The 14,966-nt window shown below is 46.3% G+C and overlaps 1 protein-coding gene across 1 annotated transcript in view; it reads left to right on the forward strand.

Annotated features, from left to right (window-relative positions):
* Nucleotides 1-7,984: 7,984 nt before the first annotated feature.
* LOC119180738 (vitellogenin-6) overlaps nucleotides 7,985-14,966 on the forward strand; it is a 32,043-nt gene continuing 25,061 nt past the window's right edge. Inside the window, exons 1-5 of the mRNA XM_037431872.2 lie at nucleotides 7,985-8,139; nucleotides 9,554-9,696; nucleotides 11,704-11,838; nucleotides 13,291-13,428; nucleotides 14,690-14,857. Coding sequence (XP_037287769.2) covers nucleotides 8,097-8,139; nucleotides 9,554-9,696; nucleotides 11,704-11,838; nucleotides 13,291-13,428; nucleotides 14,690-14,857 — 627 coding nt within the window. The 5' untranslated portion in view covers nucleotides 7,985-8,096. The remainder of the gene's footprint in view (nucleotides 8,140-9,553; nucleotides 9,697-11,703; nucleotides 11,839-13,290; nucleotides 13,429-14,689; nucleotides 14,858-14,966) is intronic.

Genomic DNA, 14,966 nt, shown 5'->3' on the forward strand with positions numbered 1-14,966 from the left:
AGAACCTTGGAACACAGCAACCACAAATGACATTGCACAAACATTACGCCTGCATAGGCTATTCTTCCAAAGCAGTTTCGAGACCTGGCGTGAATTCTGTGACGAAGTATTTGACTGCCACATAGAATTGTTGGGTTCCGTTACTCTGGCACTATGATATTTATTCTGTGTATTCGTCCAGTGAACGCTGTCGATGTCAGCTTTTCTTGGGGAGAACGGATATGCATGTGGGTGTTTGTGTAAGAGCATCTCGACTTATTATTATAGTACGAAATACAACTCCGCAAAATAACGCATTTACAGAACATAGCCGTGTGTAATGCTTACTTGTGCTGAAAAAAAAAGAAAAAAAACTGACTCAATATGCTGTACCAATAAGTACATTACTACTCCTGTCAACCTTAGCTGGACTGCAATCATAGCTCAAATGACAAGAGTGAAGGGAGCTATTACTTATAAGACAAGACTTATTCTTAATTATTTAAAGAGACTGTCAACCACGCTTCATCGCTTTCCTGGTTTGTATCGCAATGAAAATCGTACCGTATAAAGAGGGTCCAACCTTGTAACGGTCTGTCTGGAAAGTGAGTAGATAATCTCAATATGCAATTTTTATATCCACGCTCGGTCTTTCTTCCATTGGTGCCAACGGCATTGTTTGGTGGACGCTGTGACGGCTGTATACTGCCGGTGAAAGTGGAAAACCGAACCCACGGGCAGTTTCTGCAGGATTCTTCCAAGTTTTCTTTAAAACAAATACCATAGTGGTCTTCGCAACACTTTATTGAACATGGTCAGAAAACACCATCGATCTGTTGTCGAGTCTCCATATTATAGGGCAGCACGCAGCCCCAATTCACAATATATTCTCAAAGCCAGCTAAAAATTACTGTCTCTTCTCTCGCCAAATTATGCTAAAAGCTCAGAAATCAGCCATTATATGCGTCATTGCCTGAGTTTGTTGCAGCGCCCCCCCCTCCCTGATAGGTCATTTGACTTTGACCAGCCCCCCCTGCCCCGCAGCAGTGGTCTTGTGGCTATAGTGTACTCTGCTGTCAACCCCCAGGATCGGGGAATCTAATCCCGGCTTCGGCGTCTGTAGTCTCGATGGAGGCGAAAATGCTGTAGGCCCGTGTTCTCAGATTTGGGTGCACGTTAAAGAACCCCAGGTGGTCGAAATTTCCCCGGAACCTTCCATTACGGCGTCTCTCATAATCATGCTGTGGTATTGGGACGTTAAACCCCACATATCAATCAACAACATCAGTTGAATCAAAGTCTGGCGCATAGGGGTTCTCGGGCTAACCACAGCCCCTAAATCCCTACAATATATGTATACATTTTGTTCGTAAGCTCTGGCGAAGACCAGTCCACCGGTCTCGGTCAAAACCGCCGGAAAATAAAACATTCTCCGAGACCACCAGGTACGTACTCTATCAGTGGGACGGATACATCCATCCTGTAGTTGACACATGGGTGGTGACTGTAGAACCGCGCGCCTCTGCCTTTCGCCTAGGACTTTTCTGCAGCAAACTTCTCGCCGGAGAGACGCAAATAAAGAAAACAAGAACAGTGCCCGGCCCAAGGCGTTCTTTTGCTTTGAGGCAGCGCGTACGCTGGAAACAAGAGCTGTGACGCACACTGAAAACAACTCGGATTTCGAGATACCCGTTGAAGGCGACACTACCGACTTACGTCGGTTTCTATCTCGCAGTCTGCCACCGGACAGAGATAAAGTTCGGCATGCCAAGGCAAGCACTGCTTTACACACTAGCGCGGAAGCTGATCGATTGATATGTGGGGTTTAACGTCCCACAACCCCCATATGATTATGAGAGACGCCGTAGTGGAGGACTCCAGAAACTTCGACCACCTGGGGTTCTTTAACGTGCACCCAAATCTGAGCACACGGGCCTACAACAATTCCGCCTCCATCGGAAATGCAGTCGCCGCAGGCGGGACTCGATCCCGCACCCTGCGAGTCAGCAGCCGAGTACCTCAGCCACTAGACCACCGCGGCGGAGCACTAGCGCGGAAGCTATCGACATATGTGCGTTCTGTGTGAAGTTCAGTATGACGGAGTGTGAAGAAAAAGGTCGCACACCCACATACCCATGTCACCACCGAAGCCTACACTGCAGTTCCTACCCCTCCAGCCATCGCTGTAAACGAACCGAATATACTAATGGCAGGGGCGCAGACAGAAATGTTATTTAGGGGGGGGGGGGGAAATTTTTCAAATGGTCTTTTTGTGTTCGGTATGCCGCGACGAAAAAAATCGTGACACCGGTGGGGGGACGGGAGGGTCACATGACGGTGCCACACCTTGGCTAGGCCAGTGACTAACGGTGACGGCTGATTGCGACAGCAATTGTATGGACAGTCATGCGCATGTTTTTTCGTTACCGTGATGTTCCGTATATAGAGCCCAAATCGATAACGTTGCCCAAAGCGTCGAATGTCTCGTGTGCAGGCCAAAGCACACGAATTGTGCGGGCGGTCACGCCTCAAGGAGAAGTGAAGTGTAGAGTGCCTCCATGATCGCTTCTACGTCACAATGGGGATCAAAACCGGGTCGTTTGCATGGTAGGCGAATGTTCTACCAAACGACCACGTGTCTTTCTTTTTTTCTCTTGCATGGTATTTATTACAAATGTATGTTACGCAGATGCATAGAGTACGAAATACTTCAGGCCTCTCCAACAAATGTACACTAGGCATAACAAAACAATACCATATAACACTGTGCCTAAAGCGGTATTTGAGCAGCACACTTCGTGAACTCTTGATATAAGTCCGGTCGAAACTGCAGTTGTTCATAAAAGTCTCTCGGCTGTACAGTGATTTGTACAAAAAGGGATAACGAAGGCATCATTGGTTCCGCATGCATGTCTAACGTGCGAGTTTTCCATAAACTATGCATGCCCATTAACAAGAGCATGTAGACTGGCATATCATTTCATTTGGGATTACAAGATAACGCACGCTATGAGAATTTAAATCATGTTGTTTTCAAGTTGTTTTTTAAAAGCTCTCTGCAGGACGGCCCAAAAGAGGATGGCGTCCTTACAATTAATGAAACAATGTTCTATCGTTTCTCGAACTTCACAGGTGCGGCAGTTAATTGAGAATACAGATATACCTTTGGTGTTTACCAGGGATTTCACAGGTATTGTTTCTGTATGCTCCTTGTAGAAAAATGTCTTGGTTATTGGTGAAATAGGCATTTTAATTACGCGTAACAGCTCGTCATGACCAGACAATCCGATACAGAGTGAGCGGTATAGTAGGGCCGAAAACGCCACCCCCAATACAGCACATTATAGGTCTGTTTTTAGGCTATAGAACAAGTATTCATAGAAGAATCTTGTTGCCAGAAAACGCACTGATTCATATACATCACGCATGCACCCTTGCAAAAAGGGAGGTCATGCAAAATTAGTAGCCACCACTAAATTTGGTGAAACGTCCGCGAAATTCACTTGCAAGTAGTTCCAAGTAGTGGATGAGCACAGTCACGAAAATAGGAAAAGCTCTACATCAGTTGTCAATTAAAGAGGTGTATCAACCCAAGACCACCTGCGCCAACCGGTATAAAAACATTGTCTCGCCTCATTGGTAAAATTAGATTGATGACCAAACAAAAATAGCAAATATGCAGTGGCATTTCTGTACGTAAACCTTCGAACAAGAGGTTACTTGCAGTACATAGAATATTTTTTTTTTTTTGCAAAACAGGTTCCAGCTTTTAGCTCTGCCAAAGATAGAGAGGTTATGTGGAAGAAACGTCTCGGCATAGCGCTTTAAGGTGGGTACAAGTTCTTTCCAATAATGTGCACTCGATCAATATGCATCCTATGGAGCGCCTAGGTATTTAGGTGAAACGCGAAACCACTCTATACCCTGAAAATAGACTGGTTTATAAGTACATGGGCCAAACCACTGTCCCAAGCTTTTTTGCAAAGTTAATTCGCCCCCCCCCCCCTTTTTTTAATCAGCGATCACTGACAGAACCGTTTTTATACTAGAACGATCTGCACAAAAAAACTCCAAGTTATCCGCATACAGCAATACCTTCACTGCAATCCCATGAACACTGAAAACGCGTACGTTACTATATCAACTTACCCTTAAGCACAGTGGCTCCCAGTAAAGAGCAAAAAGCATTGGCTACAACGGACAGCCTTGCTTCACGGCCGAGTTAAAAATCACCGGCTTTGACAGATGGCCATTAACAATTAGCCAGGTTGAGCATTCATTTTGTAGCATAGTTTTACACCTTTAAACATAGGGGAGACAACGTTGACATGTTCGAGAAGAGAAAACAGAAAATAATGGCGAAACCGATCAAAGGTCTTCACTAAGTCTACACTTGCATTATTGCTAGTTGTTCATATGAATGTGAACGATGTTCCAATACTGTGCGAGCAGTACGTATGCTAGGGTGTATTGAGCGACCTTTTAGACAGCAGGTCTGATGGATACTGGTAAGTATCGACACTGCAAATGGCAGTCCGTTTGAAAGCACTTTTGAAAAAACAAATTGTAGTCAACGTGGCACAATGTCATTGGTCTGTACCCGTCAACGTGACTATGTTTTTCTCTATAAAAGTATTTTGGGATTATAACAGTGTGAGTAAAAGATCGAAAAAGGGTCTCCAGATTAAAACGCTGCGTGAAAATATGAAGCAATGCAGGGCACAGTAGTGATTTATGTTTCGTAAAATTCGCCGGATATTCCATTAGGTCCTGGCATTATCGACAATAGTAACTGTTCAAAGGCAAGATATATTTCTCGCACAGTGATTGACCCGCTAATATATTCACAATCCTCGTCATTTAGAGGAGCCACTAATGACAAAAACTGCGCCACCAGATCTTCATTTTCGTTTTCAGAAGATGCGCTGAACGATTCTTTGTAATAAGTTTCCCATTCTGACATAACTTAACGGAAATTATTGACCAACATTCCCTCCGAATGAACATCAGTTATATATTCGACTTCAGCGTTGCGATATTCATCGCGTAAGACTTGACGTGTGGGCACCTCCGATTGCAAAGTACGAGTATTGCGTGATCTAACAACGGGGACCTCTGCAACGTAAAGTGTCATACCTCCGGAGTACGCCGTTGGCATTGATTGATTGATATGTGGCGTTTAACGTCCCAAAACCACCATATGATTATGAGAGACGCCGTAGTGGAGACTCCGGAAAGTTCGACCACCTGGGCTTCTTTAACGTGCACCGAAATCTGAGCACACGGGCCTACAACATTTCCGCCTCCATCGAAAATGCATGCCGCCGCTGCCGGGATTCGATCCCGCGACCCGCGGGTCAGCAGTCGAGTACCTTAGCCACTAGACCACCGCGGCGAGGCGCGCTATTGGCATTAGTAATTACGCTTGTATAACAACCAGGAGCCTCACACCCGAATTCATATAAGCATTTTTGTTGTAATATTTTGTAAAAGCCCCTCATTGGTCCAATTTCTATAGCTATAGCCCGAACGTCTTGTTTGAAAAATTCCAAAGAGGCAAACAAAGGCATGTCAGCCGACAAACAGTGCTGCAGTGGTATGCGGACGCGATCAGCCAACTCCTGGTTGCTTACAGCTTAGGATTTGAGTTTCCGAGTGTTCACTGAGGTCTGAAACGAGACCGAATGTTGCTACCTATCTACCCCACAACAATGCGGTGATCAGAAAAGAAAATAGGCTCCCTTCCGCAGGACACGTCACGGTATACAAGAGGTGCTGAAACGTGAATTCGATCAAGTCGCGTATGTGTAATGCCTTAAGGATGTGTACACGAAGGCAGGATACCAGAGTTCTGATATAAACTAGTCCCCCACTTCGAACTGCGAGTGAGAGCATTTCAGCACTTCTGTCATTGCTACTAAGGCCGGTACGATCGGATGGATTACAGGCACAGTTGAAATCGTCCATGAGACCAATGTTACGCTCAGGATCTGACAAGGCAGTCAAAATTTCAAAGATACTAGTGCGCCGTGGTGCGTCACTAAAAGTATACACGTTGATTAGGCACCACAGCAAACCATGCAATATGCGACCACATTGTATCAGCCGCCCTTCTTCGTCAACACTATATGCTACAGAAGAATAGGGTAAACTCTTCTTGAGAAGCAGAAGGCAGCCTGCCGAAAGGCCCACAGGGTGCGACACAAATACACCAAATACGGAGAGACATGACCGCAAGGCCCTTTCTGCCACCCTTTCCTCTCGATCTTTGTTTCTCGAACGGCGACGAAATCAATATGTCGGCTGAAGGGCAACCGGCGGATCGGCACCTGCTTCTGCTTGGATAATAGTCAACATAACCATTGCAAAAGTGACCTTATGGAGCAGCGCCATGGCGTCCGAATTCTTTTCAGAGTTGCATACGCCGGTCTGCTTGTGGATACATTAAAAATAACTACCTCTGCTTGGAAGTGCAGTGAAAGTAACACATGCTCTACAAACACACGCATCCTGCACACATGCTTCACAATACGGCGTCGAATATTGCATTAACAACGCGTGGTACAAGCGCCCACAGATATCGGGCATAAGTACATGTGATAATCATAATAACTTCGTGGTTCAAATGCGGTAAACCATACAAAATGCACACACGCTACTGCGCCTGTTTCCTTACGGCCACATAGTGGGTCCATAAAAAGTTCGAAATAGATTTCGCACCCAATGTGTTTGAAGTACGCACTAGGTACAGGATATCACTATCACGTTCAACTTTTATTAAAGGCGAAGCTTAATGGTGCCCCAATGTTTGTGCGCTATGATGCAACACGGACACCGACACAAAATCACAGAACAACGCAAAAACATTCCAGAAACTTCCTGGGGAAATACAGGCGAACCGAAGTTCCGCTGTTCTAGCAGATTTCGCACCGGGTGGTACTGGGGCAAGCATCTCCTTTTTCATCAGTCCTCTTCATAGGTGTACGTGATATCGACATAACTTGCGGCATAAGTAGATTACCGAGTTTAGCTTTACATTACCAGCCCTGCTCAGCCCTACACCATAACTCCGGCTGATGCTGGAGGTCCTCTGTGATGGCAGCCAGATTGTTTTCATAGAGTCTAAATGAAGTGCTTAGCTAGCTGTCATTTTTATTAAGGTGTTGTGACAATACTAAAACCATTAGATCAAGCATTAATGACAACTAACACACAATGATGCCAATGAAAGTATAGAAGATGCTATTGGTAGCAGCTGTATTATAAATGTGAAGAAATCTAAGTGGGAAAAAAGATAAGTCACCGTGACGAGGGACCGAATATATACGACCTTCCAATAACACGTCCCATGCTCTACAAACCACGAATCACGAGTGAGGAAAGTCGTACAAGGACAAGCACTGATGTGAGAAATCAACTAAAAAAACGAAACTACAGAGATATAAAGATGGCCACCGAATAAGTTCGAGCGCTCGCTTACTAAGTGAAGCACACATGGGTCCTTCGTTTGGCGCTGACCCCAAGTTTCTAATTTCACGGGGAAAAAAAACGAATTTCTACACAACCGCAAACACTCATCCAGACCAATCTATCGTATAAAACAAACGCGCAAATCAAAGAGAGCTCGTGGCGTTGATAAGCGAGCCCCCCGAAATTTCCCCGGTGTCGTGTCAAACTTCAAGGGCGACTTTCTAGTCGCCTCATACATGTCTGCGATCAAACAAAGCTGCGACTGCCGCAACGAGGCTTTGCAGTTGAGAAATCCGAGCACCGACCGAGATTCAAGAGAGAAGTGACTTGCACGATAAAGACCTCTTTTGGCTGGATCTTGTTTGGACATGCCCAAAGCGAAAGCCGAGATGTATTTCTCTTTCCGCCAAACTCATCCGCAAGCCTAAGGAAGCCTGCCTGCCCTCTTTCAATATCACTGAATCCATGCGCCCGAAGCGTAGCTACAACCTCCTCACTCCCCCCCCCCCCTCTTCCAGAAAAAAAAAAGAACGCATGCAGCACTGCGAAGCTGCGACAGCTAAGGCTACAGGGTACTTAAGGCCCCCAAAAAGCAAGCGCAGGCTCAGAGCTCAGCTTGGTGTGTGCTGGAGCTCGACACTGCCATCATGAGAGTGCTTTGGTTACTGCTGCTGGCCGCCGTCGCCTCGGGTGAGTTGATGTTACTTCATATATGTGTTGATTGATTTGATTGATATGTGGGGTTTAACGTCCCAAAGCCACCATATGAGTATGAGAGGCGCCGTAGTGGAGGGCTCCGGAAATTTCGACCACCTGGGGTTCTTTAACGTGCACCCAAATCTGAGCACACGGGCCTACGACATTTCCGCCTCCATCGGAAATGCAGCCGCCGCAGCCGGGATTCGAGCCCGCGCCCTGCGGGTCAGCAGCTGAGTACCTTAGCCACTAGACCACCGCGGCGGGGCATCATATATGTGCTGCACCAAAGTAAATTCGCAAGCAGAATTGAGTTTGACCAACGTTTTCGACGTATAATGAACGTTAATGTGCGTCGATGGCTATGGCTTGCCAAGAGAAAAAAAGAGAGAATGATACAAAGAGAAATGCCCAGGGACTAACCGGTAATATCGCGTGATAGCCCCTAAGGCTGAGTACCGTATATATTCCATCCGAGGAAACACGTTTCACGTTTCTGACGCAATGTGGAAAAAAACTATAATTTTACCAGATTGCAATTTATTGTTACGTTCGAATACAAATTTCAAATTTATACTGTCGCAATGGCTCTTGGATCAGCTGAGCTTACAGGGCGAAGAACACAGCCACGCCAAATCATGTCAACGTTTGCATAGAAGAAGCTTTTCTTTGCCGAGTGCCGTAAGATATGGGCTGCCAAAATATACACACAAACTCCCGATTTCGAAGAAAACCGCGCGGTACGTTTCCTCGCACACTGACTCCCTTAGCTTCGTAAAAGAAATACTGCGGATGATCAAGTTTCCTTGAGGCCGCTAGTGACTGAGTAAAACATCTCCAACGCGACATATCACTGATTCACTCCAATCACGCCGCGATATTCCGGTAGCCAACTTAAGACTGCCGCCTGAACACGGCTACGGGCGGATATTTTCGAAGACTCAGTGCGAGTACACAAAACAGTGGTTGTATCTACCGTGCTATCTAGATTAGCAACCAAGGCCCGATTTGCTGGCAAAGGAATATACTTGCTCTGTCACGCGCCTACTCCGAGTATCGGAATGGCATCTATACTTTTGACAACCCTGGAGGAACTGGTCTCGGTGTGTGCGCGGTGCACGGTTGATGTGTGGTTGCGCGTATTGTTTCACCCTTTGCTCCGTCTTTCTCCGTTCTTTCCCCCCTTTTCTCCTTCCCCCAATGTAGGGTGGCAAACCGGCTACAGCCTCGTTGATCTCCCTTGCCTTTCCTTTTTCTCTCTCTTTCTCTCTCTACACCGAGTAAAAAAATAAAGCGACTTAAGGAAGTTCATAACGTTTCTCAGCATCGTCTATGGTATGCACTCTTTTCGTAAGGATGTTCAGGGGTAAGCAGTGATTATATCTTGTCTCATCTCTCCTTAACAAAGCCTTCGAGGTCGGCAAGGAGTATGTGTACGAATACAAGGGAACCATGTACGTCCTGAACCCTGAACAGCGACACCAACTGACCGGCCTGGGATTCCGAAGCAAGGTCGTCGTACAGCCCAAGCCAGATCACACGCATTTCAAGGTAAGCGCACGTAATACAACACTAAATATGCGCGCAATTGTCAATGCCTGATCTGGAGTCCGCGTATGAGATAACATTCATAGATCAGTGCTATTTCACGCGTCGGTTTTCACCTTCACAGCCGTCAGCAGGCTCAACACGAACGCTCCACAGCGTGGAATCTAACGATTTGATCGGCCCCCGCGCCGCTCAACTATGCATCTTGTTGCCGAGATGTTGCCGATACATGGCAACAAATTATTCGAGCATACCGAAGTGTTACCTTGGCAACAGCGGCCACCACTTCGCGGCTGGCATCAGTCAGACCGTGTTCATGCCGCACTGCAGATCGTTCGTGGAAACCGTGCTGACGAGGTGCACTACTTTGGAGTAACATCGGATGAGGCAGTGGCGCGCTTGTGCTGTCCTAGTGTTTGGGGAGTATTTCTGCCGAGCGACTGTAATCTTAATGTGGCTTGCTCAAGCTTCCTTTCTTGAAGAATTCGCTGCCGCCCCTCGACTATCGAGAGTACTTTCTCACGCTGACCGCGGACACGCAGTTCATAACCGGAAAATACCTAAACCAGGGTGATAACGCAAGCAAAGTACGCTAGGTAGATTACGATCACAGTTGTGTGGCAAACATACCCTCCGAAGTTTTAGTATTAGGGGTTTCACGTCGCAAAACCATAATATGAGTATGAGAGACACCGTGGCGGACGGCTTCGAAAGTTTTGACCGTCTGGCGTTCTTCAACCTGACCCGACATCTTGCAAAGCAGTGCTTCCCAAGTACTCGACTGTTCCTCAAAGTGCGCTATCAGCCGCTGTCATTGAAGAAGGTTAAGCCTTTGCATCAGGGCTACTTCTGTTTGACAATAAGTTCGGACTTCTCAACGCCCCAAACGCAACGTGAAAAAATTCTCGTTCCTGAAGGCTCGCGTCGCCGGATAAGAAAGATTATGTTGTTGCACTCACATAGGCTTCTTCTGAAGTTCCCTCTGTTGAACATTATTATATTAGCCACAATCTCGCCCGACGCAAAATTCAGCGAATGAAGCGAACCCCCAAATAAAGTTTTTCCCACAAAACAGCAGTTGCGCATACTTTTCTCGGGAACCTGTCCTAAATTGCTGTTATCTGCGATTCCCTTAGTGTTTCCGCTTTAGTTGTTTGCTACGACGTGATGCTTCGCTTTACGTGAAGCGCTAGATATGGATGCTGTTTTATTTCTACTTCCTTCACTTGTACATAACTGAGACCGAGGCAAAAGCGAGCGTAAGTCTTGTACGGTACCCTGGTGCTGCAGGGTCCACGAATTTATTGTAACTTAGCTAACACGAATGTAGTAATTTTTATATTTATCTTTCACCTTTAATTGTGACGTTTCATTTAAGAGATTTCTTAAAGAGTTTTTTTTTCGTTTTTTTAGTTGACTTCAGTTTCACTTACCGATGATGAATTGGAGTCGTCAGATATGACTTGGTCTAGATTGACAAACTGTCCATTTAGAACTGCGATGACATATATCCCACTAAGTTCATTATTAGCGGCAAAAATCAAGGCTGAAGCTTTATTTTAAAATATCACACCAAAATCTGCGCGCGTGTCATCGAAATTTTCAAACTATTTTTCGTGTTTTCATGACACCGACTTGATGAAATTTTCTGAAACATCGTACGCCAGGTCTATGGCAGCCACGGATGACACCGCACTTTATTTTTATCGATTAAAAGCTACGAAGAACTCAGTGAGCGCCTTCGAAATTTAAAATGCCACGGTGTTCGGTGCGAAAATCTCAAGGCGGCGTCTACAGCTGCATTTTGTTTTCGCTCGTTTTCTCGCTTACCTCGCGTCGTGTCGCGGTGCTGTTTTCGGGATTGTGAAATTGTACTTTACTAACACGCGAAAAATCGTTTCGCACTCTAGTATCCCTTTAACAGATTCAGACCCTACGGTATAACGTTGTTGCTGATCGTTTCTAGCAACAAGATTCCAGTGTAACTTTCTTTTTTTTTCTTTTTTCCAGATTGCAAACTTCGAAACTGAGACCTTCAACTCGGAGGAGATCCACCTGAATCACCACGAGTTCCACTACACGCCGAACAACCACCACAACGAGGCCCTCGAACACCCCTTCGCCGCAAAGTTCGACGAAGGAAAGGTATACGGTGACGCTTGGAAAAGCGTCATTACTAGTGAAGCAGTGACGTGTCTAGCGGCACCCTGCGATCTCTACATACACTTGCAGCAATAGAAGACCAAACCACCATAGAGTTTCCTAATATACACTAGAGGGAACTCTGGCGCTAATGTCTATGGGAACTGCAACGCAGGACGCTTCAGCAAGCATGGGAATGATGGGTAGTACACACATTTGTCTAAACTTCGTACTTCTAGCCTGCTTTTGACTTCGTGTGTGTTCGGGTGGCTTGAAGCTGTTTTCTGTGAAAACAAAAATCAGCAAATGTTCAGCGGTTGCGCTTCACCACCCTATTCTTTTAGACTTACCTTTCCTAATCGGGTCACGAGGTTCAAAAGGGTTGAATCTTTCTTTCAAAACAAAACCAAAATGCAGCAATAAACAAAGCCGCAAGTAGGATTCGCCATCTACAAGTACGAAGACTAGGCAAATGCGTGTACTACCCATCATTCCCATGGTCGCTGAATGATCGCAGCGCCAGAGTACCCTCTAGTTGATTTCAGGAAACTCTATGTAAACCACCGTTTCACCACAAGCTGTCACAGTACTCCCCGCAGATGTCAAATGCGTCACCAGTGACGATTCGAAGATTTCCACATTCGCACAACAGCAGTCGGGTACAAGCATAGCAATCCAAACTGACGTCCTGAATAGCACAGCCGGTGAGCCCACTTTTGGAGAACACGGGCGAGGTCCATAAGCGGGACAATTTGTAGTTTGTCAGTATGGTCATCTGTGCTAGGCCTTTGCGGAATATTTAAGTTGTATACGACCATGAGTCTTTATAGATCTTCGAAGCATTCTTGAATACGACCATGAGTCTTTATAGATCTTCGAAGCATTCTTGAACCCAGTAAGAAGCCATGTTCCCAATATTGTGATCAGTATTTATCATTTACGTATGCCATACAGAAAGAGATTTACAGGAAGCTATACAGTATGGGTAAGTATTTCGTTTCTGCGGTCCACTCTGCCTCTCGAGGTCTCCTCCAGTGGGATACTACACTATATAATCACCATATCACCACAAACGTAAAGTTTACCAAACTAAACCAACGGCAATCTTTCGTGCTTTTTAGTTCAGTGTTTCGGGTAAACGTGTGTCTCGCGTTTCGTACCAGCGGATACGAAACGCGAAACGCGCATTGACGCGAAACATTCACTTAGAGAACGTGAAACATTGGGAATGGTTTTGTTTGGGACACTATACTATTCCATCGCCACAAAGTTACGGTCTACCAAACGAAACCTGTATCTATGTTCCGTGTTTTTTTTTTTTTTTAGTTCATTGTGTCGCGCCAATGTGTTTCGCGTACCAGCAGATACTAAACGCGAAACGGTGTACTTACTTGACAAACTGTTTCTTCTTGCTTTTCTTTTTCACACTCTTACTGACTGACGGATGTCCTGCAGATTGGGGAGATCGCGCTCGGCAAGGACGAACCCCTTTGGTCGAAGAATGTCAAAAAGGGCATACTGTCCCTCTTTCAATTGGACCTCGTCAAGGGACGTCATGAGCACCACCGTGAGAAGGAGTACCACGTCAGAGAGGTAAGCAGGCGAAAGTAACGTTGATACACTCTAAATAATGTCTTGCGTAAAATGCTATAGATATAGCCAGGACACTACGTCTGTTCAGTTCAGTTTCCTGGATAGCATTTTATCCTGGACTTCATTAAGAATGTATCAACGAACTGTCCATGCCAAGTTCAGCACAGTCCCATGTAATGTGTGGGCGCTTCATTGCTTGCTGGATACCCGCGCGAAACGTAAATGTTTAAAGGTACATCCCGGTATATGTTGGTGAATATGCATTTACATGTACACGCAGTGCTGCACCGTAAGACGGGCTGAATCGAGAGCTTTCAAACGTCGAGCGGAAAGGACACTGTTTGAACAAAACAGTGGCGCCGGTCTCTTAGCAGCACAGTGCGTAACGTAAGACACACGGCTCCTGCTGTGTGATTCTTTTCTAGAAAACTCGAAATGCAGCCTGCGGTTCCTTCGCGTTTCTTGTCACCGACTCGTGCAAGTAGAAACTTGGATAGCGGTGAAGCTACAAAAGAATGCCTTTTTTGTATTAAAATGCTTGTTAGCTACAATACGGGCCCCTTCGCTTAACCGTAATGTATCCCCATTGGGCCAACGTGCAAATACGTCTGGTATTTTGCATGTGCTGAAATAGCTTGTCGTCCATCTCTTTCCAAGTTTACGGCGCGATTTCATTTCCCAGCCCGGCATTATTCGAACAGAGCGCGGCCACCATTATTCTCCTTTCTACCCGCAGCGAACGGAAGTTCCTGCGCGTCCAGTCAATTAGCGCAACTAGCGTCCGTTTTACGTTCGCCATCGTGCTTCCTGTTGGTCGGTTCTGTTCCATTTTGGCACTGCCAGCAGTGGTGCCGATTGTGCCACCCTTATCCTCATCATGTTTGGACATTCACGTCATTTGCAACATTCCGCGCACCGACAACAGCCAAATGTCTGTGGACACTATTCTGTCAAGCGCCTGAGAGAAGACGCTGCAACAGAAGGCGACAAAAGCTCTGTTGAAATTCCTACGCGACACGGACTTGAACAAGCGGCTGTAACAGCAATGTCACACACCGCGAAAGACAAGACTAGCCTATGACTGAGTGTCTGTGACTGAGTGCTGCCGAATGTGCTGTGTTTATCTCTCTTCCCTCTCTGCTCTCTATCTGTCATCTCTCCCGTCCCCCTCCCATGCGCAGGGTAGCAAACCGGCTGCCTATACGCTGGTTAACCTCCCTGCCGTTCTTTTCGTCCTATTTTCCGTTTCCTTTCCGCGCAGGATGGTCTCCACGGCGCCTGCGATACCCTGTACGTGGTGCGCGCGGAAGGTCACGATTACATCGAGCTGACCAAGATTAAGAACTTGCAGAAGTGCGACCACCCCGCGCACGCCACCATGGGCCGGGAAGTGGCCAGGAAGTGCGTGAAGGGCGACACGCAGGAAACGGTGAGTCGACCACGTGGTCTACGCACAATATCGTAACACGTGCTCAATCTGGCCTTCAAAAAAAGAGAGGTCAGAGAAAAATCGACACTATAGGAGCCGAAACACACCG

The sequence above is a fragment of the Rhipicephalus microplus genome, chromosome 10, assembly GCF_043290135.1.
Source record: "Rhipicephalus microplus isolate Deutch F79 chromosome 10, USDA_Rmic, whole genome shotgun sequence".
Taxonomy (NCBI): domain Eukaryota; kingdom Metazoa; phylum Arthropoda; class Arachnida; order Ixodida; family Ixodidae; genus Rhipicephalus; species Rhipicephalus microplus.